Source organism: Felis catus, chromosome D1 (genome assembly GCF_018350175.1).
Source record: "Felis catus isolate Fca126 chromosome D1, F.catus_Fca126_mat1.0, whole genome shotgun sequence".
NCBI classification, from domain to species: domain Eukaryota; kingdom Metazoa; phylum Chordata; class Mammalia; order Carnivora; family Felidae; genus Felis; species Felis catus.
The window spans coordinates 6,027,206-6,053,634 of NC_058377.1; the positions used below are offsets into that span (position 1 = coordinate 6,027,206).

Here is a 26,429-nt window from a genome sequence, read left to right on the forward strand (position 1 = left end):
GGGGGGGGGGGGGGTTAGCGTACTGAGAACAGGAGGAGGAGGGAAGGAGAGGACACAAATATTATTTAAATGAGCTTTGCTGTCAAGCAGAGAAGGAAAATGGCTAGAGGGGATGTGATGGGGGGGTCTGTGGTGGACTGTTACAAGATGTTTTCATATGCTAATAGGAACTCACTTTTACAGAAAGAGGAAAATCCTAGTAATAGGGAGAGAGTAGGGCCAACTGAGTAGGTGAGGGGGGTGAAATCCAGGACATAATGGCGTGGATGAGCCCTAGAGAAGAACAACAAAATAATTTATCTATAGTTAGCAAGAGGGCACGCAGAGCCCATGGGTGCACATGGAGGACTACTGGGAGATGTCGTGGAAAATCTCGTCTCTGCGGCTCTACAATCTCAGTAAAACGAGCAGCAAAGTCACCCACCCAGACAGACAGAGGAGGTGTGAAGAGTCCTTCAGCATGGCGCTCGGATACACCTGACACATACCTCGCGTTAGAACTTACACTGTGCTATATCATTGACGCAAGTCTCCTCGTCCGCTAGACTGTAAAATAATTTAAAGTAGGGGAAGTACTTTTTATTTTTGCACTCTACTAGCACAAAACCAAAATTCCCCACGAACTGTTACCTCACTGATTACATAAATGTCATAGATTCCTCTGTGTCTCTGTAATACAGCCTAACAAGTTTGAAAATAGCAGTTAAAAAAAAATACTATCAAGTATCTGATAATTATACTTAAATTCAATTTGCAAATACTGAGAAAATGAAACCAGTAAACTTCAGCTCATATGCGAAATTTTAAAACTACAGGTAGAATATAAACATTTTGTGCCTTACTAAAGAAATAACGAGACGCCGATATTAAAAAATAACTGTGTAGAGTTAGGAGTTTCTCCAGAGTATGCATCACACTGATTCTACGTATTCAACATTTCATGACAAAATGTCAAGGATCTTTGAGAAGGGGTTACATCAAAAACATCTCCCATATTAAAAAAATAGGAGCACTCTTACCCCATGGTCATATTTTTTAAATATATGGTTTCGAAACCCCTTGATACCAAGCGTAAGAACAAAGAAAAAGGAAGCTTCGATCAAGTGCCGAGCAACGGAATGTGCTCTAGACATTCAGAATACTCTAATTACTTAAGCTTTTGTAATACTACAAACCCAAAATGACAATTTGGCTAAATTTTTCAACTTTCAAAACCCAAACAGCTGTAAATTGTGTCATCTGGAACAATGACTTTCAACATCCCGCAAACTCAAAGACACTATCTAAAAATCCAGAATTAAGGGGTGCCTGGGTGGCTCAGTCGGTTGAGGATCCGACTTCAGCTCAGGTCATGATCTCCCAGTTCATGAGTTCAAGCCCCACGTCAGGCTCTGTGCTGACACCTCAGAGCCTGGAGCCTGCTTCGGATTCTGTGTCTCCCTCTCTCTATGTCCCTCCCCCGCTCAGGCTCACTCGCTCTCTCTCTCTCTCTCTCTCTCTCTCTCTCAAAAACAAACATAAAAAAATTTTTTTTAATCCAGAAATAGAAACCAACAAATCATGAACATGTGATGCTTTATTTATTATTCTCGAACATTCTTCTTCCTTTAATAAAAAGAATAGCAGTGATATATCTGCTACTGGTAGAAAATGAAGAGCTCTTCTATAAAAGGCTACAAAGAGAAGTTGCAATTATTACTGAATATGCCAACTCAGTTTAAAATATTCAAGAGAAGCTGGTCAACAGTGTTCACCACCTTGAAGCAGCCCCACCTCCCTCTGAACCAGTGATCTGCTGTCCCTCCTCGGCAATCCTTCAGGAAAGTCCTTCCCCATCTTAACTGTACTGGTCGGAACACAAAGACGTAGGGACAGAGCGGGAACACAGGGTCACCCCGTATCTGGTCCTGCTCCCCAATGACAACAGGGAAGGGCGCAGGACAAGGTAGGAAAGGAAACAATCCGGTGATGCACAGGCATCTAAGACCCAGAGCAGGACTTTCTCTCCCTGTGGCCTGAGGGTCAGTTGTTGAGACAGAATAGAAATAAAAGTGAAAGGAATCTGAAGAAGACGTTTAAAAACTGAAAGGCTTGACTCAACATTTTTTACTTTTGGTGAAGTCGAATGGTTTCCACCACTGAGCGAACTGCAGTGCCTTCTTCCTCTGATCCTCAAAGCTTTCCCGGATCCCTTTCCTCCACAGCCTGGGTTCTATATCCAACATCCCACCAATGATTTCCTTTTAAAGAATGAGAGAAATACAGACACATATATGTATAAATGCTGAAAACAGAATGAAACTATTTATATTTATATTTATACTAAGTATAAAAGTCAGTAGTTCTCCAAGATGATACTCAAATTCTACACACATAGTAGTTTCAAGTTAAAAAATCTTACTTTCCAGTATGGAGGTTCCTCAAAAAGTTAAAAACAGAACTACCCTATGACCCAACAATTACACTACTAGGTATTTACCCAAAGGATACAAAAATACAGATTCAAAGGGTACATGTATCCCAATGTTTACAGCAGCGCTATCTACAATAGCCAACTATGGAAAGACCCCAAGTGTCCACTGGCTGATGAATGGATAAAGAACATGTGGTATATATACAATGGAATATTAGTTGGCCATCAAAAAGAATGAAATCTTGCCATTTGCAACAATGCAGATAGAGCTAGAGAGTATAATGCTAAGTGAAGTAAGTCAGGCAGAGAAAGACAAATGGCTACAATTTCATTCATATGTGGGATTTAAGAAACAAAACAAATGAGCATGGTGGGGGGAAAAAGAGAGGCAAACCAAGAAACAGATTCTTAACCACAGAGATCACACTGATGGTTACAGCGGAGAGGTGGGCGAGGGATGGGAGAAACAGGTGATGGGTATTAAGGAGGGCATTTGCTGGGATGAGCACAGGGTGCTGTCTGTAAATGATCAATCACTAAACTCTACACCTAAAACTATTATTGCACGTGTATGTTAACAAGCTGGACTTTAAATGAAAACTTGGGGAAAAAAATCTTGTTTTCAGTTAGTTCTAACTATGCAAGCCCTAGAATTCTAGCAGTGCTAGTTTTGTCTCTTGTCCTGTTCTTTGTCTGTTTTGTTGCTTGTTAGCACATCTACCAGAGAGGTGCAAAGGGGAGGAAGGGAGCGTAACATTTAATTAATTTGGTCCTCATGAGCTGTTCTGGTAACCAGCATGGATAAAAAGTTGGCCGACATGCAACAATTATTAACTCTGGTGTTGGACTGCAGTTGAATCTCAGGCCAACATTCTCTCCACTACCCCTTATATTTATAAGCCAGTTTCTTCTACTATTAGCTGGAGATCTTTATTCAGGAAATAGAGTATTTTATTTTATTTTATTTTATTTTTAATGTTTTATTTATTTTTGACAGAGAGAGAGAGAGACAGAGCATGAGCGGGGGAGGGGCAGAGAGGGAGGGAGACACAGAATCCGAAGCAGGCTCCAGGCTCTGAGCTGTCAGCACAGAGCCCGACGTGGGGCTCCAACTCACAGACCTCGAGATCATGACCTGAGCGAAGTCGGACGCTCAATGACTGAGCCACCCAGGCATCCCTAGAATCATATTTTAATACTAATAATCCAAATAAACAAAGAATTAAAAATTATAAACCACCTTCTTTTAAGAGTCACATTCCAAACTCCTGTAAGAGATGGATTTTGATTTGACTGCTTTCATTATCCTAGATTACTTCCCTCATGATTCTCTTCCTGTGCTGTTAGCTACAGAAAGTAATGCAATTTATGCCTGTGAGTATCCACGTACACAAGGATACGGCAGAAACGTGCAATGCTTACGGGAGGGCAGTATGGCAACACAGGACAACACTGGGCTGAGGATCAAACTCTGCATGTTCAGTCTACTTCCACAGGGCTGTGTGGTGAGATCCTGGACACGCTCTTAACATTTTTACCAAGGGGACATACTGTGTACAAGCAAGTACCAAATGTCGTTGGGGATACAAAGATAACTAACATACATCAACCTGTCTTCAGAGAACTAACAGAATGTGGGCCTGTGGTAGGACCAGAAGAATGACCAACTACACAAAGAACTGTCTTAAAGAGCAGAATAAGGTAAATGCCATTGCAGACTACATGGAGACTCAAAAAAAAGAAGATTCTAGTTATTGGATACATCAAAAAAGGCTTAGTGTAAGCTCCTTCACTGAGAAACAGAAATAAAGGGCCCAACAAAGAGAGTAATTTTAGAAAACATCAAGACTAAATTTAGATTTAATGCGAGAGTTTTCTTGGCATCAGCCCAAGTAAGCAATGTAGTTTAAGCAAGCCTAGTTTATGAACTGGCCTAACACTGTCTCTGTAAAATACCAAGTTTTGTCTTATGGGTACCATACAGGTACCATTGAGTCTTGGTAACAGAAGCAGCTGTGAATGGAAAGAGACCATCCCCCTCCTGCTCTCTGAACACTCGCTTAGGCAGCAGGCTGAAGGGAGTTCTTGGGCTCACAGGCTGCTTCTTGAGAAGCAAATTTGGGGGGAAACGGATCAGCGATGCCATGCTGAGGAAGCTTTCTTTTTAAACAGTATCATATAAACATATTTGTTCAGGACTGCAATCTCCCAATTAAATTTACAAAATTAAAAAAAAATGGGTATTTTACTTTGTTTTCAAAAAGATCAGGTAGGAAGGAAGGAAGGAAGGAAGGAAGGAAGGAAGGAAGGAATCCAGAGTCTGAGAGCCTTCAGTTATAGAGTTCTATTGATTAAAACAACAGGGGTTTTCAGAGCAATGAAAACAAATTTCTTTCTAATTAACTCTGTGAAAAAACATTTTGAAAATTTCTCAAACACGTTTCTGTACTATATCTCAACAGTTCAAAAATGCATGTGATTTGGGGCCTCTAACATTTTAAAGGCAACAGAATAAATAGTTCTGAATCCGAACCTCTGGGGTCGAGATTCCTCCTGACACGAGCCTACTCGCTGTAGAGGACAGCCATACAGGGGAGATGAGAGTGAGGAGGGAGACAGGGGCCCCAGGGCAGAGTTCACGAGGGCTCCTCTAGTCAGAGGATGGTATGAGCAGGAAAGCCTGAGCCAGACTCGATTCAAAAGCCACTTCTAGAACTACTACTGCCCAGACTTCTTTTGACTGTTGCAGCGGCCACGTTAGTTTCGTTCCAGCGCCTGACACGACCTCACGTACTTCCCAGATACGCAGTGGACCCTACTTTGTGGCTGCACCCCCAGCAGTGAAACGAATGGCGATCTATGATCGCCACGCAGACATCTGCCCAGAAACCATGTGAAATGACTCAGTCATATACTCTTCTCAGACCACATGGTGCTCCGTCATAAGTGCAGACGTGAGGTCATCCGTTCTCAGGTTCAACCAGGAATGAGAGGTGCACGGACCAGTTCTGTCCCTTAGAAGCGCGTGACTGGGTCACACAACCTGTCTGCAGCCCGGCTCCCACATCGGTAAGATGAAAGGAAGGACAGCCTCCACAAAGCGGAGTCACCGCGAGCAAACTCACTGTGGGTGTCTAGAGTGTCACCCTTGTGGCACAAGGCCGGCTGCCTCCATAGGAAAACGGCTACCCTCCCTCTCGACGGTGTCAGAAAATGGTGGGTTCCAAAGGGACATTCCTGACTGTTAGCAACGGTCTGAGGAATTTTTATTGGCAGCTTTGAGGTCCTCTCTCTAAAACTGGGTAGAAGAGCACTCACCAACTTCACTCTATATTGTGCCCCAAGTTTTGATTTCCCTTTGAAAGAAAAGTGCTATTACCAAACTGCTACAACACTCTGGAATTTTATTAAACTTGTGAGCTTACCTTCCCAAAGTAATGAGGGAATTTATGTTGATCTTCAATGACGTGGGCAAACCCTCCTTGGAGGCCAAAATCTACAGAGAAGTAAGGTAAGCCCCTGGGTACCTAAATAAACAGATAAATCACACATGAGTACAGCCTGGAATCGGCAAGTTCTGTGCAATCCCTTCTCCTGCTCTAGGATATGACGGAAGTTAGGCAACCCTTCACAACAAGAGCATATAATAAATTTCCAATTCAAGAATACGTAGTGACGTAACTTTCAGAGTCAAACATTTCATTTGGTAGCCTTTCAGCCAGATAGCTCTTTAGCTATAATCAAAACCAATTCTTTTCCTGTCTTTGTGGAAAACAGCAAGAAAAGGTACTGTTTTTATATAGATAACAGTAGAATAATTTTCTTTAAACTACACAGAGAATAAGGGTATCATTCCTATATTTCCCTCACAAAACAGAACAGGAAGAGAGGCCTAACCATATACTTAGAGCTTTGCTCATAATATTTTTATTACCATTTATTTATCAAAAATAAATTAAACCCAATCATGGGGCGCCTGGGTGGCGCAGTCGGTTAAGCGTCCGACTTCAGCCAGGTCACAATCTCGCGGTCCGTGAGTTCGAGCCCCGCGTCGGGCTCTGGGCTGATGGCTCAGAGCCTGGAGCCTGTTTCCGATTCTGTGTCTCCCTCTCTTTCTGCCCCTCCCCCGTTCATGCTCTGTCTCTCTCTGTCCCAAAAATAAATAAAAACGTGGAAAAAAAAATTTAAAAATAAATTAAACCCAATCATAATTTTTTCTTAACTGGTGAGGTGGGTATAACAATATTTAGTTAACCAACCTCATTTCAAAGTATCTCCAGGACTAACTATGATCTTTTCCTCTCTCCTTTCTACACACACACACACACACACACACACACACACACGCAAACGCACAAACGCGCACGCACGCACGTGCTCATTCTGGCCCTGAATCCCACATGTCTATTTCACTATAAGTAGTTAATGTTGTAAAAAAATCAGTTTATAAAATAGTATATAACATCAAATAGTAGAATATAACATCAAATATATATATATACACACACACACACACACACACACACTATATAATAGTATATAACATCAAATGCAGGGAAAACAGGTTACTGTTTTGTGGCTTTATTTATTTTTCTTACTTTCACGTTTTCAGAATAGGATAAACAAGTACACGACCTAGACAGTCAGGAAAAAATAAAGTCAAGAGACTGAGAAGGCCTCTAATCAAAGGTCTGAACCTTCTGCCTATGTAGCCCCAGGCCAGTCATTTACCACCTCTGGGTCTCCTGAGAAATATGAAGAACTGAGAGGTTTGCTGCGAGGATGAACTAGAAGCTGCGCACCCAGGGTAAGCCCGATGCCTCACACAGAGAAGGTCATTCAAATATTACTGTCTTTCCTGGTTTCCAAACAACAGGGCTTTGTGCAAACATGGTGGTCAAAGCAAAAAGGATAGAGGACTCCCTAAGAATATTTTTGGTAGGTGACGCAGAGCGTTGTACGTGAGGCATGAACAGGAATGGCTAAAACAAAGTTACGGAACTATGCTGACTACCAGACAGCACTTCAAGGGAGAGGGAACTTGAGGAAGCAATCTGTAAGGATGGGGGCCATGCCCTTTGTCTGTAACATATTGTATCTGGCAGGAAAATGGCCCTTGAAATATACGCTAATCCTCTATTTGCCATGAATATACTACCTTATACGGCAGAGGGACTTCACACATGCAATTAGTTTATGGATATTCAAATGAGGAGATATCCTGGGTTATCCTCGTGGGCCCAATACAATCACAAGGATACTTATAAGTAAGAGTCAGGAGAGTCAGCATCAGAGAAAAACTGGAAGATCCCACACCGCTGGAACTGAAGATGAAGGAAGGAAATCTCGAGTGGCTTCTAGAAAAGGGAAGGGAACGGATTCTTCCCTAGAGCGTCCAGAAGGAACGCACACCTGCTAACACCTTGATTTGAGTCCAGTGCAGCACATTTCGTATTTGTGACCTCCAGAACTGCAAAATAAATCTGTGTCCTTCCGCCGCCGGTAGGAAACGAACATCCATGCCAAGTGACTGACTCAACAACTCAGGACGTAAGTGCCCAGACGGCACAGTAAACACACCACTGCTCTGCAAGGAGCGGGGGCTGCCACGAGCTTGTGTCCTCTCCCTGTGGCTACTGGGGACAACCGGCTGTCTCATCAGGACGGTGGCTCGTCAGCAGGCGCATGAAGGCTCTAGTATCAAAGCGCGTGCACACTTACCACTTTGCTTTTCCTGCCTTGGCTAGACAGAGGGAACGACCTCTGGTATCGCTCTTGAAAGACACTGACAGAACTATGGCAAAACATTTTATTGATGGAAAACAACAACAAAACAGTAATATTTGAATCTGCCCCTTTCAATATTTCCAGGTATTACTCCTGACTTGCTCTAATTGTCCTTGAGCTTGAAGGTCTCTGGGTGAACCCAAATTTTCCTTGACATGGACTTTCCTCAGTCTTAAAAATCCCTAAATGTGTTAGGTGTTTTTTAATTATAGCTATCACAAAATTAAACTTAAAATCATCACATTAAAAGTTGAGAAAGAATTCACATGAAATCTTAATGTCACAGCCTTGTGAAAACCGAGCAGTGTTGTCGACAAGTTAGTTGATAACACACAAGTGCTCTGCACTGAGCACACAGAGAGATGTGTTTCCCTGTGTATTGCCACGAACTTCACACAACTACAGAGAAATCAGGACCCAGAAAGGGAGCAAGGGGGCACAAAAAGAGAAGCTCATACTCACAGCAGAAATACATAAATCAACAAAGAATCAGAATAAATCACCAGAAGCCAAGAATTTACTTGAATAAAAAAATCACCCCACCCCACAAAGCAGGTAAAACACTTTATGAAACTACCAAGGACACAGAGTTTTAAAAATAAGTATAATGAGGTTCTTCCAGAATAGAAATAACATTAAAATAAGTCAAGATTGTTCACCTTGTGCTCAGAAACACTTTTATCATTTTAAAAAGCCACTGAAAAGCTTATTAACCTAAAAAGTGACCTCCTTTAGAATTATTCCTAATACTCAAGTTCTCTTCACAATTCCATCCACATAATTATCGAATCCTAAAGCTAAAAGGGACCAGAGATGTCATCTGGCCCACTCCCTGTCTGCTGTGACTCTCAGATACTATGTGATGACTTAGAAAGGCAACTCTTGGGATCCCGGCAATGCTTCCAAGTAGAATATACAACTACTGTTCCTACAAAGGTCTGTATCTGTTTCAGATTTTCCATATTAGTTAAAATATTAAAACTCCCTAGGCATTTGACTCAAGTACTGAGCACGTTTTAAAAAACAAACTTAAAATAGGTACTAGATGGTTCACCAGGAAGAAAACTGCATACGCAGGATAGCAAATAGAGAATAATACATATCTTTAAAAACTTCTACTTAGAAATACTTTCAAATGCCATTAAAATCATGTTATAAAAGAATATTTAATGGCAGGGCACCTGGGTGGCTCAGTCGGTTAAGCGTCTGACTTTGGCTCAGGTCACGATCTCACGGTTTGTGAGTTCAGGCCCCGCATCGGGCTCTGTGCTAACAGCTCGGAGCCTGGAACCTGCTTCGAATTCTGTGTCTCCTTCACTCTCTGCCCCTCCCCAACTTGTGCTCTGTCTCTCTATGTCTCTCAAAAAATAAATAAATGTAGAAAAAAAAAGAAAAAAAAGAATATTTAATGGCAATGGAGATTATGAGAAGTGAAAAACTCAGGCATAATAGATGTGTGTATGTTAGGTATCGTTTTCTTTTTTTCTTTTTTAGAGACAGAGGGAGCATGTAAGCACGGGAGAGGGGCAGAGAGAAAGAAGCAGAGAGAAAGAGAGAGAGAGAGAGAGAGAATTCCAAACAGGCTCCACATTCAGTGCAGAGCCCAACACGTGGCTTGATCCCATGACCTTGGAAACATGACCTGAGGCAAAATCAAGAGTCAGACACTCAACTGAATGAACCCCTCAGCTGCCCCCTTGATACGTTTTACTATAGGCTCAGAGAAGACAGAAATGAAAAGGACATTTGTTAAGGGGGGAGTTAATATACTGTCTGGTCAAATTCGCCAGCAAGGGGAGAAAAGAAGACTATAGACAATGTTTTACCTTTGTATTAAACCTATCTTCAGTAAGGCAATGAAATTTCAATCTCTTGAGTAGGACATAATAAATGCAATGAGATATCTTACCAGTCACCTGTATCAGGAGTCTGGCTTTCCAAAAAGAATATACGAAGAAAAGAGCCTAGTGTCATCTATTAGAACAAGGGTCAGCAAACTTAAGAAAACATAAGAGTCTGAATTTAAATAAAATGTTCTCGGCTTTGAAGATTACATAGTCTCTGCTGCAACCCTCCACTCTGCCCTTGCTGCATGAAAGCTTCCAAAAGCAGCACCTAACAAACTGGTGTAGCTGCACTCGAATAACGTTATTTACACACGAGGGCAGAGGGATGACCTAGCACACAGGCTGAAGTGCCTGCCCCGCCCCCTGAGTCCACATCCCTGTTCTGTTCCAGCACGTGCAATGCACATAGAAGAGTGCCTGGTAAACAGCTCTCACTCAGTGAACGGCTGTACAGCAAAGTGTGTTTTGAACAGAAAACCAAAAAGGAATCCACAGTTCTAGTATATCTCTATTCCAGTTCATTTAGACGTCTAGAAAAGAGAGAGGTCCTTGTGACAGTACTCAACTTGTGTAACGTGTCTCAGAGTGAGTCTGTGGATCGACTAAGCTGTGAAGCTCGGTTGGGAAACTCCCCTAAAGAAAAATGAACCCATAATCTAACTTAGCCACTGTTTTAAAGATTGTAACAGGTAATCTTTATATGGGGGGGGGAGGGGGAAGAACTCCAAAATCAAACAGAGCCTCTAGGAAAATGTTATCCTCACTATAATTTGAGTAACGAGAGGGCCCCTCTCCCTACTTCCACAGAGGCTGAGAAGCCCATTACAGGAGCTCCTACAGCAGAGTCTGATGTGGTCACAGCCAACTGTAGGCACCACAATGGCACAGTGCCAGAAGGTGAGGAAGGCACAAGGCCAGAAGGTCAGGAATAAATATTCACATAAGCATCTGAACAAAGGAGCACTTGCTAGACCAAGTAGAATGAAAAGAATTTCTTATTCATAGAATTACTTACTTCACCTTGGGTCACTCAGCCAAATGGTCTCTTTCTTTCTTTTTTTTTAATTTTTTTTTTGATGTTTATTTATTTTTGAGAGACACAGTGTGAGCAGGGGAGGGGCAGAGAGAGAGACAGAAAGACACAGAATCTAAAGAGGCTCCAGGCTCTGAGCTGTCAGCACAGAGCCCGACACGGGGCTCGAACTCACAGGCCGTGAGATCATGATCTGAGCCAAAGTCAGACGCTTAAACGACTGAGCCACCCAGGCGCCCCAAATGGTCTCTTTCTTAAGTAAGATGTGACAATTAATGATCCCTAAACATCAGGATCATTTCTTATACCAAGGGCAAGAAAAAGATACTTACAGACTTTCTGATGTCTTTCGAAGAGAGATCGATCAATTTCTTGTTCATAGACCATTCTTCATCAGATTCCATTATGGCTTTCTAAGAAATAGCCATTTATTAATGAAAAAATAGCTTATAAGCAAACACAAAGAGACTGTTTAAAAATAAAGTAATACAGTGAATTAATCACAGATATAGTATACATGGTAGGTGGTTCATTATTTAAAATGGGTTAAGGCTTTAATTCATTATTTAAAATAATTTAAAATAAAGTAAATTATTTAAAATAATTTAAAATAAAGTAATACAGTGAATTAATCACAGATATAGTATACATGGTAGGTGGTTCATTATTTAAAATGGGTTAAGGCTTTAATTCATTATTTAAAATAATTTAATTTTCTTTAAAGTCCTATCTTTAGGAAAAAGGAAATACTATTTACTCATTCTTAATTCTTGTACTAACTTCAGCCCAACTTTACACCACAAATACAATCCTTAATAAGCCTAAGCAATTTAATTTAAACGTAAGTTTATGAACATAAAAGTTCACAACTTCCTTATCCCATTCATAGAAACCTACTCAAATAAATTCGTTTAGTTTTACTGCCCTTTTCGCAAAAGAGTAATTTCTGACAACCAAGTACTTGAACTATTTGGCCCTATAACAAAGAAGTGAAAATGAAGGGGAAAAATACATAGATATGGCATTGTAAGACCCCCGAGCCTAAGCAACAGAACTAGTATTTATGGTAAAGAAATATTTAATAGAAAAACCAGGATGATGAGTATCAAGTACTCTCACTTTTGTACAGTTGTCATCCTTAATGAAGCAAATTTTAAACATAAAATTAGCATTCAAATAACCACAGTTTAAAAGTATCAGATACACTGCTGGTCCATATTTAAAAGGCATATGGGGCACTGGGGCTGATACTATAACACAGCACATTCAGTATAAAACTGAAGGCAAATCAAATAAAAGGTTTAGGGTAGAAAAGTGACACACCATTCTAAGTGATGACACTTCTGTCACCCAACATGAGCAACAGTGGCTGCTTACATTCCGATTACCTAAATGCCTGTGGTCACAATCACCTAAGACTCTACTGAGGAGATACAAAAGAAAAAAAGAAAAAAAAATGAAGAAAAGAATAATAATCTCTTTCCCAACTGATTTTGCTTAACACACAACTGGCAAGTTGGCTCTTTCTCCTACTTTACTAGTATATTTCTTAAAATCAAATAATCAAATTGTTTTTAGAAATCTGTAGAGAGAAAGCGTATTTTCACCACCTCATTAACCTCAACAAGTCTCACCATCCTTTGTACAGGGTTTTCCAGTCCACGAATAAACTCTCCCATCCTGTATCGTCTAAATGTTGCATGGGAAAGTCTCCGTGCATCACTTCATAAAACACTGCCTCCATTTTTCACTTTACATGTTACTATTTCATATACGTTTCTACACATGCATTTATATTAGCCTATAAATTATAATGTATTCAGCTCAGCCTCAAAACCATGCTATCTTGTAAAAGCTGCCTGAATATTATAATGACACTTAACCGATTAAAAACTCTAGTAATTATGTCCAAAAACGTATGTCAAGGTTAGATACTAGTTTCTTCTTACAAATAGCATCATGAGGTATTAAATACTAAAAGAACAGTAACTTGTCTCAGCAATTGTAACATGGACTATTTGTATGTAACTCTCTCCAGCTCTTGTGAATTTCAGTGAGTTTTCTAGAATTACGACTATAATTTTGACCGCAAAGGACTTCAAGGTAAAACCCTGATTTTTCATTTTAGAACTGAAAAATTAAAATAGAAATCATAAACTGCCATTCAACAGTATATTCATATTTACAAATAAGCATGCTTTTTTTTCAATGTTTATTTATTTTTGAGAGAGAGAGACAGAGTGTGAGCAGGGGAGGGGGAAAGAGAGAGGGAAACAGAGAATCCAAAGCAGGCTCCAGGCTCCAAGCTGTCTGCACAGCGCCTGATGCGGGACTCAAACTCACAAGCTGTGCGACCACGACCTGAGCTGAAGTTGGACACTCAACCGACTGAGCCACCCAGGCACTCCCAAATAAGCATGCTTTTTAAAGGTCAAAATCCCAAATTTCTCTCTACAGAAATTTACAAAGAATTTTTTTGTGTGCTTTACTGCATTTCTTTATATAAAGTTTGATATTAGTATATAAGGACAAAAAATACAAGAAAAAAGATAACCGTATTCATAAAACAGCACTGTTGTGAAACAGGATGCATGCAAAAGTATCCAGAAATACCTTAAAGTAGATGGGAGCCATGTCACCCACTTCCTTCGGGAGAGGAATGCACTCGTAAACCATATGGTACTGCTTCTTCATGCTCATGTTGGTTTCTAAAAAGATGCAGTCCAACCCTTTATCTTCAAACATCTTTACCAATGATTTCCTAAACATCTGAAGAAAATAAAATGATGAGGTAACTAAAAGACTTACAGACAAAATATGGAAAACAATAAAAGGTACACTAAATCCCTTTAAAATAAAAAATAAATGGTCAACAATGTTTAGATTCCGTACTGTTACCTTACCATTACTTTACTTTCTAAATCTACTATATCATTTCACATATTTAAGCAACTTTTCTTTTTTTTTTTTATTAACATTTATTTATTTTTTGAGAGTCAGAGAGAGACAGAGCACGAGCAGGGGAGGTGCAGAGAGAGGGAGACACAGAATCAGAAGCAGGCTCCAGGCTCTGAGCTGTCAGCACAGTGCCCCATGCGGGGCTCAAACCCACGAACCGTGAGATCGTGACCTGAGCCGAAGTCAGTCAGCCCAAGCGACTGAGCCACCCAGGCGCCCCTAACCAACTTTTCTTTTTAAACTGAAACTTACTCTGCAGAGTTTTGTGTATATATTGGAAATGTTCCAATAGACTACAATAAGACAAGGAAGAGATAAAATCAAACTCAAGGAGTAAAATAGGCAGAACAGATGATAAAATCAGAGGAAAATAACCACAAAACACAGAAGGTACTTACTCCTGGAAGGTGGGTGTGGAACCCACTTCCAAGTATCTCCCTAGGCTCACAGCATCTTCATCCACTGGTTCCCACACACGTCTGCTGACCCTGCACTTGGACCTTGTATACTCAAGCATCCCCTATTTTCACGTACAATCATGTCCCACTGAGTGTATCAAAGTCAAATATACTACGGTGGAACAGTAAGAGTGTTTTCTTTTCCCAAAGAACTCAGCGTTATTATAAAATCCCTACTTTTTATTCTTTTCTACTTATTTACATATTTATTATTTCACACCCTGAGTCCTGGAGCAAAGACACGCCGTCCAGACGCTCACAGGTATGCACAGGACATCCCCTGTGGTAGAGGATGATGTCAGGGCTTAGAAGAAAGGGGACCAGGCTGAAGGCTGTAGCCAGAAGCTGACTCTCCCCACACCACCAAGGTGTCTAAGAATTCGAAATTTAAAATTGGCCTTGTAGAGTGTCATATATTTATTCTAACTTTATTAAGTGTTAGTATATTTGTCTAAGTAGGAGGAAGAAAGATTTTTTTTTATTTTTTTTAAAGTTTATTTATTTTTGAGAGAAAGACAGAGAGTGCACAAGCGGTAGAGTGGCAGAGAGAGAATCCCAAGCAGGCTCCCCACTGTTAGCACAGAGGCCAACACGGGGCTCGATCTCATGAACTGTGACATCATGACGTGAGCCGAAACCAAGATTCAGACACCTAACTGACTGAGCCACCCAGGCGCGCCCCCCCCCCACCTTATTAAATTTATTTTTGAAACATTTTTTTTTAATTTTTTTTTAAACGTTTATTTATTTTTGGGACAGAGAGAGACAGAGCATGAATGGGGGAGGGGTAGAGAGAGAGGGAGACACAGAATCGGAAGCAGGCTCCAGGCTCTGAGCCATCAGCCCAGAGCCCGACGCGGGGCTCGAACTCAAGGACCGCGAGATCGTGACCTGGCTGAAGTCGGACGCTTAACCGACTGCGCCACCCAGGCGCCCCTTGAAACATTTTTTAATCTAGATTTGTCAGCTAATTTATAACTTTCAAATATCTTAATTAAATTGTTCAATTAGGACTATGGATCACACGTAGAAAATAGAGAGATCCCATACACCTCTACCCCAGTTTCCCCCAATGGTAGCATCTTACAAAACCACAGTACAGCATCACAACCAGGATATTAACAGGGACACAGTGAAGGCACAGAGCAATCCCAATGCTCCCAGCCACACTCCCTCTCATCACATGGGCAAAACCGCCACTGTGTTCTCCATTTCTTTAATCCTACCATTTCAAGCATGCCGTACAGGTGGAATCACACCACCTTTTGAGGCTCCTGGTCTTAGCTCAGCCTAACTCCCTGGAGATTCAGCCAGGTTGTGGCTCAGACACTGCCTAGCGACTGCCACGTGCAGACAGCTGTTCAGCTTCCCCACTCAGCCTCCACGGACACCCCAAAAGGGGAGAAGCTACTTGTCACTGCTGCCTGGGGGATGGGGGTCCTGGGACTCCGCCAGGCCTCTGATGATCGCTTGTCAGTAATGACTTGTCACGCTTCCGTTTTGTACTCATTTCATAAAACAAGAACAAGTAGGAAAAAAGGAAATCAAATAATTATACATTGAGATAAACTACAAAGATACCTAGTAAGCAACAGACACAGGATTTGCTTTTCATTTCTGACCAGAGCTGTAGAGAAGTTCAGCAAAGCCTCTTTTAAAGACTCCATTTGTTGTCAAAGTCTTGGCTAATAGTCTAATAATCTCATTGTCAGGTGACTTGTTAGCTAAATCATTAGAGATGACTATATAGGAGTGCTTCCCCTTTAAAAATCCTCTGAATCTTGTACTACACTTCATAAAATCAAATTAACAGTGCACACACAACTGAGTTTAAATTACAGTAAAAAATCATAAAATATAAAATACTGGTATAGGTATCTACATGGTGAAAGTGGTCAAATTTTATAGTTGCCATGGCCCCAATCTGATTTCTGCAGACAACAAACCTTCCCAAGAAAAGCCATGTTCACTAAACGGTTTCATTTTCCTCTTCCTGGGCAAACAAGACTAGATTTCCCAGCCTCTCTGGGACTTAGATGGGGACATATTTAATTCTGGGCAAAGGAATGTATCTAGAAATGATAGGTGTCACTTGTGACAAGTGACTTATGTGTCCCTTGAAACAGTGAAGGGGCAGTGTGCCTTCTTGTATTCATTTTCTTCCATCCAAGGTCCTGAAAGAGGACCCCACCACAGGAGAGCCTGATGATGGAAGGAGCCTGGATACCCAATTAAACGCCTGGGGGCGATCTGCCTTGGGAACTGCCCAACCCACACTGGACCATGACATAAGAAATTAACTTTTCCTGTCTTGAGCACTGTGAGCTCGGTTCTGTTTGCAACAACAGTGACCACAATTCGATGGACGATTCACAGACATCGGTGTTAAGACTGACACGGCTCACGAGCCAGGAAGTGACAACCGTTCATCCATTCCCGCCTCTACCCTGTCGTTTTTCCCAAAAGTTACCTTCGCAGGCCTAGTAAACACTTAGAAAACAAACACACTTGCACAAAACACTTAGAAAACAAAATGGGGAAAATATACAAAGCTGGTTTTATAAGATAGTTTTTTAGACTGTCTCTATGTTGTTAACTGCTACCGTTTGTGAATTTTTATTTATTATGAATATTTTCGATGAACTGTTATTTATTTCATTACCTAGTGCAGTGGTAACATAATCTTACCGGCTAGAAAAAGGAAAACCATTGCTGGAGTAGAACTACATATTTGAAAACTAAGCTTCTTTGAAGAAAGGAGCAAATGGATATAAAGCAGCAGCAGCACCGACAATGTAACATTGTCTCACAAACTTCCTTGCTTTCCTGTTGATTCACAGCCCTTTCCTGGTTTAACTGTTTTGATGCTTGTTCTAGATACTATGTGGATGACAGTGAGGAAGACAGACTCCAGACGTCATGAATTACAAATGCAAACTTAAAGGTACTAAATTAGTAGTGATGCAAGAATAGTTCACCATGATAATATAAACATCATACAAGCAGGGCACACACAAACACTCAAGTACTTCTCTCTGCATAAAAAAACTGTACTTGAAAAACACAAGTTCAGGGGCGCCTGGGTGGCTCAGTCGGTTAAGCGGCCGACTTCGGCTCAGATCGTGATCTCGTGGTCCGTGAGTTCGAGCCCCGCGTCGGGCTCTGTGCTGACAGCTCAGAGCCTGGAGCCTGTTTCCGATTCTGTGTCTCCCTCTCTCTGACCCTCCCCCGTTCATGCTCTGTCTCTCTCTGTCTCAAAAATAAATAAATGTTAAAAAATTTAAAAAAAAAAAAAAGAAAAAAAAGAAAAACACGAGTTCAATGGAAGAATTTGAGGTTACCCGCTCCACTAAAGAAGGATCTTCCCGAAGCTCAGTATAACACATACACTATACGTATTTAAATAATATTCATTCTTTAAGTTATACGACAACCAAACACTGGAGAAAGGTTTTTAGTTCATTATTATAACATACCAAAACTATTTTATGCTTCACAGAGATATAGATCTCCATATTATGGGGATTATAGAACATTCCCATTTTTCTAGTAGAAAAAACTCTACCCATTGGGTAATCACTATTTTCCACATTTCTAAACTATGACTACTCACCTACATGCCATTCCTCATTTTAGTTAACACATCTAGACTAAAATTCCTTACAATATATTTAAGTAAGCTATACTAGAGTGTTGCAATTCTTAATTTGTATCAAGTCACATTATAACAATTCAGGTGTATATAAGTAAAACTTTTTGAAATGAAAATTAAAGCATTATATTTGGAAATATCAAAGCTATGTAAGGTTGATCATATAATATTAATACTATAATTTATTCAGATTTTCTAAATAGAACATGTCCAAAGGTAAAGTTATCCGGAGATAAATGTTATGAGATAGAATACATATATTTAAGTTTGTGCCCTCCATGGAGTAGCCACTCAGAAATGACATTAAAGTAATTTTTAAAACAGCCCAAATTACTGGAACAAAGAGAACAAGAGAAGCCTCACTGGAAATCAGATCACTCCATAATAAGTGACTTAAACATCAGCAAGCTGGCTCATCCCTGGCAGGTGTGGCGGCAGGGGATCGGCAGGGGTAGCAGAGAAAACAGCCATCCCGCACCACAGAACCCTCACAAGGCTCAAGAACTGGTAAGCACCAAGCGGTTACAGAAGGAGAGTGAAGGTGTAGCAACAAGCAAATGGCATAGATGGAAGTCTTTTGAAAAAAGCAATTAACACGCCGATACCCTCAACACCAGCAGAACGCTGTTGCATTATTCTCTGTAGAAGGTCAACAGTAAGTTTGCTGGGCTGGCAAAACCTGACACAGCTGGAGTCTGATAACGGGGGCATTACAGGAAATGTTACAGAGTGTTGAAATTCTGCTGCCCCAGCCTTCTTCCCCCACTCGTCTGCCAGAACAGGAGCAAACCGTCTCAGATGCACCAGGTGAGAGATGGGAAGAATTGTCTCTGGAGAGTCTGATCGCCCCCAGAAAAAGACCTGGGGGTGCAATACTGGAGCTTTCCCAGGGAAATGGCCCCATCACACCGCTCAGCAGCAAAGCCCACTGTAGGCAATGGCCCCACCACCACACCACTAATTTGGGATATTTAAATAATGGATCCATGGTGTCTGACGATAACATAAGCTCAAACCTATCTGTCAAACTGGTAAGAATAACTTTAAAGGGGACCAAGCTTCACTATATAGTTAATGAAACTAAAAAACCTGGCTCCTATTCATTCAAAATCTGTGATTATTCCCATATGCTGTGCTGAAACTTAGTTTTGCATTTTCTATTAAATATAAGATCCAAAATTAAATTTAAATGTTACTAGAGGATGGGGATAAACATCACTTAGAAAAATGGGCTCCTGCATTTCCAAACATTATTTTTTCCTAAGTCAAATAATCTTTGTTAAATATTCTCTAGAAGGGGTGAATAACCATAAAGGTATTTACCAGGGCGTGATTAACTTGAAGTTTTTCTTTTAAGATTTTTTATTTTTAAGTAATCTCTATACCCAACATGGGGCTCAAACTCAAACCCCAAGATCAAGAGTCGCATGCTCTTCTGACTGAGCCAGCCAGTCAGTAGTGAACTTCTGAATATATTTGAAGGTAAGAACAAAAATCCCCAAAACTACATTTCTTTAAATAAGCTAGAATTCAAATACTTTATTTGCTCACTGTCTTATACTAATTTACAACTTGTAACAACTAATTCTCTTATCACACAAAAAGCCATAATGCTATTCTCTGTGTAAGAGAACTTGGCTTTCCTCCCTCACTCAATTTTCCATAGTGCATACAGCTCCCAAATCCACTGTAGTGCAATATAACCTGTACGAAAATACACCACACCTACGGGCAGAATTAATGATTTTATCTCTGCATTTCTCAGGACACCGGGATTATCGACATTCATGTCCTCAGTATCTACTGAATGAATACATTTCTTCTTTATCCACCTCAATGTTTTCCATCAAGTGGCTTAATTTCTTACAGAAATATAAAACACACAGACTAGATTCCTGTATTACTTAAAATCTTTTTGGCACTGTAGTTTGCTCTAAGTTAAATCAGTTTTGCATGCATAAATTTTTAAAAAGACATTCCAGAAAAGTCTCAAAATAATTCTGAAAACCAAATTTGCATACTTCCACTTTAAATTATTTACTGCACTGGCATCCACTACTAGAAAAAAATTTTTTCCCACATCAAGTGTATTTGTCCACATTCTTACCCATGCCTGGCCACAGATGTATGGTAACAGTCTGCCCTTTACTTTCACAGCATAAATGTAAAGATTACAAGGAGTAAGAGACTGAATTTCACAATGTGTGGTCAAAATATCTCCTCTTTGGCATCTTTGTCAACATGATGCAAAGACCAGTACATAGTGTCTTTTACAGTCTCATAATTTTCACATTTTCTAACTAGGGGTCCCTGTAACCCCTATTCAACTGTCAAGTATTAGAAAAATGAAGAGTTTTATTTTTTTCTTTTTTGGTCATTATGAGGTCTTGAAATAATTCAGCAGCAATTTCACCCATGTCGTGCCTTCCAGTTTCTTGCAGAATCAGCCACAAAAAGAAGGGGAGGGGAAGGGAGGGGAAGGGAGGGGAAGGGAGGGGAGGGGAGGGAAGAAAAATCCTGAATCTAAAAGTTGGGCCAGGTAATAAAGGGAAAAGTATAAAAGTAAGGGCTGATAGCAAAATCACAGCAGCAGAGACCAATTCCATTACAGGAAAATATGGCAAATGCTGAATATGAACCTCTGGCTTCCAAAATTTATTTTTTATTATCTGAAAATCTCTTTTATTACCTTACTTTGTCAAGAATGGCTATCTCCTGCTCCACAAAAGTAGAGATTAGAAATCTTACACTGATTTTTTAAGTAAAAATACTTATTACTTTGTCACAGTTTGTTTAGCACACAAAAGCTTTCAGTTGTACACCTGAAACTAGTAAGGCTATACATCAATTGTATCTCAGTAAAATTAAAAAAAAAAAAAAAACCTTCAAAACAGGGAGTACATAAGGGAAATAAACTAAAAAGGGAGTGAGTGGTGAAAACATGATCTGGAGATGTACACAACTAGGGAAATGTATACAAATGTGTTAAGTTCAGAAAGCAAAATCACTGGACAAAGGTGATAAAGAAACCCACTGGCAATTATTTTGTGAAAATTGCTCCTGCGCATTACAATGATGAGATTACCATGCTGACCTGAACTTCCTCCCAGATGTCTTCGTCCAGTAAGGTGGAAGCCCTGTGGTGTTGCAAAGGGACTATCAGGCAGTGTCCCTCAGTAAGAGATCGGACGTTGGGTAAACATAAATAAACCTATGGGGAAAAAGTTGCAAAGAGAAATGTTACTGTATTTATTCTCAGTTGCGACCAATGAGCCATGGGAAACATGGCTGACACCTAATAAAGCACACTTGTTTACAAGCAATATATTTTATTTTAATATTTTTAAAGATAGCTGATATTTTCAAAATACTTTTAAAAGCCATGAAGGCAGATTCTAATAAAATGGAAATTTACAGCACAAGTCTCAATTTTAACTGTTCTATGTATTTCAGAGATTGAGCGTACCCAAGGGCAAAATGAATGACACACTTTATCCTTGATCTGAGAAAGTTATATGCTTTCAAAGCCCTTGAAACAACACAATTTGGGGCAAGAATGAAAAGATATATGGCTTGGTAATCAAAGAGAAGTCTAACTGGTGCCTATCAATCAGGTTTTCCTTATCATACTGCCTAAGCAAAGAGAATTAACCCAAGTAAGAGAGAAAGGAAATGTTCTCTGTATGGTTTTACAGCTCTGCTTAAGTTCCATCTGTTTAAATACATGTGTTACCTACAAACTGGTGCTATTTTTCCACTATATACAACTGTCTTAAAAAAGAAAAAAAGTCAATTAGCCTATATATAGTGAGCAAAGAGTGCTCAGGAGGAACATTAAAAATATTCTGCAAAGGGGCTCACTCTTATTTTCTACTATTTTTTGTTAGGTTTTAGATAGAACTATTTTGTATGGCAGACAATATTATTTTACAAAATAATGCAAACTTTCTAAAACTCTGCTGAGAGAGGACAAAGAAGGAATGGATATGGAAATTTACCTAAGTTTATAGTAAGATCATAACCATATTCAAAATATTTTTAAAAATAACATCAGTACTGATTCATTAATTGTAACAAATTTACAACTTGTAAATTTGCTTACTAATGTCAGGTGTTAGTAAGGGAAGACACTGGATACAGCGTACATGGAACTGTCTTCTTAATTTTTCTGTAAATCTAAAACTGTTCTAAAAAAGAAACAAAGTCTATTTTTTAAAAAAGTAAAGCACAGTGTTAAGACGAGGGAGACAGATAACTTTTATTTTTAAAAAAAGGAGGAAGAAAGCACAAAAAGCTGACAATCAGAAGTTATTTAACTCTGTGATTCTAATGAGTATTAGTTTCATTAATACATTTGGATTTAAAACATTCACTTTAAATATTAGAAATTCAAGCTGAGTGAGAATTACTGAATTGCTGTGGAATGTGATTTATCATTTTCACTGAATGGCAAAATAATTCCTTAGAAACTCAAAACCATCTAAGATTAACTTAGGTAATAACTGAAAGGAGTAATTTCTTCTTGTTTATTCAGATTAATTAAATGGCCTGTTAGCTACAGTGGATGGAATAGGTAGTCAGATGACGGATAAGGTTCCTTCTAATCAATATTTCAAATATTTCTGTATTAACATAGTCACAGCCGAAAGGCTGGAGGTAGATGGTAGTTTTTAGAGCATATAACGCACAGATGCAGAAAGGAGAGACTCCAGTGGTTTTTTAAGTTAAACTAGAATGAAAAGACTGAGTCCCAAAGGGAAGAAACAGGTCAGCCAACTCTCAGGAAGTGAAAGGCAAAAAGAATTTAATACCATGAGGAAAGACTAGTGGGAAAGAGTGGATTACCTGACAGTGGAAGAGGACCACCGACAAGAACAGGGAAAGACGTGTATGACAAATAGTAAGGGTGGAAGATAAGAACCAGAAAGTGTCTGTTCACAGGCCAGCAGTTCACTTTCACGAGTGAACTGAGAAACGCCTCCTTGGGGAAGCAGCCTACAAGGCAGGAGGTGAACAGAAGGTCTGTGCCCCACTGGGCCCAGCCTGTCTCCAGTGCACTGGGGAAAACAAAAAACCCCAATGAAAATTCTCCACACTTCTAAAGCACAGCAGGAAAAATTTACTTTGTTTAATTTGCTCTTACGTGTTTAAAAGGTAGGGATCGGACTGAAGAGGAATGAAATATTTATAATGTCGTAACTAGAAAAATGTAAATGTTTATGAAAGTCTGGAAAAGAATTCAGAAAAATTGATACAAGTAATTGGTTATGGTGGGGTTTTTTTAATTGAATAAATTTTATTTTTTTTAAGTGAATAAATTTTAAATGGAACTTTTACATTTACCTCTTTGATAGTTTGGAAGGGGGAAAAAAGAAGAGTGAAAAAATAAAGTTAAAGAAACCCTAACGTGAACTGATAAGTTGACTGTCTTAACAACAACCTAAAGATACTAAAGGCTAGAGTCGGAATGGAAAAGCCCACACCAGTTCTCTGGACACACAGGTACACGTGTGTGGAGAGGGGCGGGACATACACAAGAAACAAAAAACTAGCAAATAAACACGTATATGCACAGTCCCTGAACTATGAGTTCCTGAACTAGCATGGCACTCATTCCTTCCTCTCCTCTCCTTTTCTCACTCCCTCTGCCCTGGGCCACACTCTGCTCCACGAACCAGCTCTTTCCTCCTCACGGCTCTTCCTTCACCTGCTGACGTCCCTTCCTGAAATATCAGTCATTCACATCCTCATGTTGCTTGCTCCTTCCATCTTTCATACCTTCCCTAAAATACCTCCTTACAGGGGGCCTTCTAGATCACCTTCTCAAAACATACTCTCCCATCATTTTGTCCCATTCCCTTGCTCTATTTGCTTTCTGACAACACTTTCTTCAATCAGGGCAATTATTACTTTATTTTCTGCCTTATTTTACTAGAATACAAGCTCCACAAGTACTTCTGATTCTGAGTCTACTTTTCTCTAGAAACTAATTACGGTCTGGTGTATGTCGGGTACACAATAATTAATCAATACAAGAATTAACTCACTGAATATTTATTGAAATAAGTGACAATTATCAGTAATTAAGCAATCATTAATATTTATTAAAATAAGTGACTACGAACATACACTCTTGATATACGATGGGATATATGTTTGGTCAACAATGGAATTCATGCTTGGTGCATAATGATGAGTGAGAGTTATCTAGGTGCTCACAGAACTTACAGCCTATCAGAAGAGGGACTTAATACACAAGTAAAATAAGGTAAAATTTTTCAAATTATCAGATATTCTAAGAAGAAACAAATAGGTGCTATGAGAAAGTAAGGGAAGAAGCAGCAACTGCTTTAGACGGAGTATTTCTGAAGTGATTTGAATACTAAGAATCAAGTGCCAACCATGAAAATGAGGTCCCACGGCTGGCCAATGCCAGGGCCAGAACCCGGGTTCAGGCAGTTGGGCTCCCAAGTTCAGGTCCAGTGCTGCTCCTCTAAAGAGGAGAATCATACAAAATGTGAGCTTCAAGTCACCTAAATTTTTATGCTGCTCTAGGGAAGAGTCTAAGAATCACAGGAAGTCAGAAAAGAAAACTATTTGCAACACAGAGTAAGAGAAGACCAGACATGTTAGAATCCTGTAAGGGTCTGAAGAAAGAGGCAAATCTGGACACAGCACTACGTCACTTCCTTGGGGCCATGAGTGTGGTATTTCTTACCTTAACACCTATTGCAACAATAAGGTGCTTGGGAAACTGAGAGCTGTCAAAACAGTAGGGACATTTTTCCATTCGGGCAGCGAGACTCTGATGCTCAGCAATGGCTTTTTTCCTCTGGTTCTCTTCCTCTGCACCAAAACGTTCTCTCTCAGCTGCTTTGGAGACAAACATGTCATCTAGGGTATAATAGTCTCCATCTGTTTTTCCCATAAACTGAAAAACCAAAATAACAGTAGTGGGGAGAAGGGAGGTGGTTAACGTTTTATTGTATTGCAGCTACCAAAGACATATCTGTAAGTTCCATGGTACAACTTTTAAATTTAATAAAAGAAGAAGAAAAACGTGATTAAACATTTAAGCTTGATTTTCAAGTCAATCAATCAATCATCATCATCATCACAGCTGAAGTTGACTGAGTATTTACCATGTACAATTTTATGCAATTTGTTTTATGCTCCTGTGAGAATGAGACCATCATCATTTCCATTTACCGCATCAGGAAACTGAACCACAGAGAGGTTAAGAACTACTTTCATTTTAAAATTAGCATACGCTCCATAGAGAACATAAACATTTTTCAACTGTTCTCTCCAGGCAGCTTCTCCCCATCTCCCCCAACATAAACTGTAGCCAGGGGGATGCTTTTAAAACACAAATTTTACTTATTTTATTTATGTCCCTGCTTAAAATCCTCAGAGAACTCCACATTGTGAACAGGATCAAGTTCAAACTCTGGTTTGCCTACTACATCATAGACATAGATAGAATGACCCTGGCAAAGTTCTGTCTCCTGTATGTAGAGCCTTGGGCAAGTTACTTAATCTCTCTGTGCTCTCCGCATGCTTTATTTCCTCATTTCACAATGGTTGTAACAATACTATCCACCGAACAGGGCTATCTTGCTTAATCCTCTCAACGCATGCCTGACACACAATAAGGACTCACAAATGTGGGCCCCCATTATTATTACAATTTTCTTCATAATCTGGCATTGATGACCTTTCCAGTCACATCTGATCACACCCTTACTTGAACTTTATGCTCTGGTCTTCCTGTTTTCAACCCAAAAGTACTGTTACCTTTTCAGGCTTTGCACATATTGCTCTCTGACCAATTTCTGCCTTCAGTTTAGCCATTTGCTACTCATTTTCCAACCTGAGGCTTAGATTTAGCTGTCACCTCCACAAAAGAACATCCCTGGATCTCCCAAGACCCTCTAGTACTGCACTCCTATCAGTTTCATGACCACACTGTATCATAATTGCTCACTAACTTCTGTTTTTCTCTCATTAGGCTAAGTTCAAAGTTCTATTTAGTCTACTAAGTACCAAAAGTGAACTCTTTTTCTTTTTCATCATCAAATACAAAGCAATAGCAGGATGCTTGGATCTTATCAGACAGTTAAAAAGATTTGAAGACAGCTAGAATGGCTGCATTTATGTCAGAGAAAGTAGAATTCAAAGCAAAGAAATGAAGGACACAAAAGATCATTTCATAAGGATAAAGGGGTCATACCATCAAGAGGATATAACAATAGCAAAATTTATGCACCTAATTACAGAG

General features: G+C 39.8%; 1 protein-coding gene across 2 annotated transcripts in view; it reads right to left on the minus strand.

Annotated features, from left to right (window-relative positions):
- Nucleotides 1–1,558: 1,558 nt before the first annotated feature.
- Nucleotides 1,559–26,429, minus strand: part of CWF19L2 (CWF19 like cell cycle control factor 2) — a 149,261-nt gene continuing 124,390 nt past the window's right edge. The window contains exons 13-18 of one of the 2 annotated variants that reach the window (XM_003992324.5): nucleotides 24,867–25,079; nucleotides 21,243–21,359; nucleotides 13,694–13,849; nucleotides 11,413–11,493; nucleotides 5,839–5,940; nucleotides 1,559–2,240 (exon numbers count right to left, since the gene is read on the minus strand). In XM_003992324.5, coding sequence (XP_003992373.2) covers nucleotides 2,097–2,240; nucleotides 5,839–5,940; nucleotides 11,413–11,493; nucleotides 13,694–13,849; nucleotides 21,243–21,359; nucleotides 24,867–25,079 — 813 coding nt within the window. In that variant the 3' untranslated portion in view covers nucleotides 1,559–2,096. The remainder of the gene's footprint in view (nucleotides 2,241–5,838; nucleotides 5,941–11,412; nucleotides 11,494–13,693; nucleotides 13,850–21,242; nucleotides 21,360–24,866; nucleotides 25,080–26,429) is intronic. The other variant, XM_019811233.3, reaches the window with a different exon arrangement.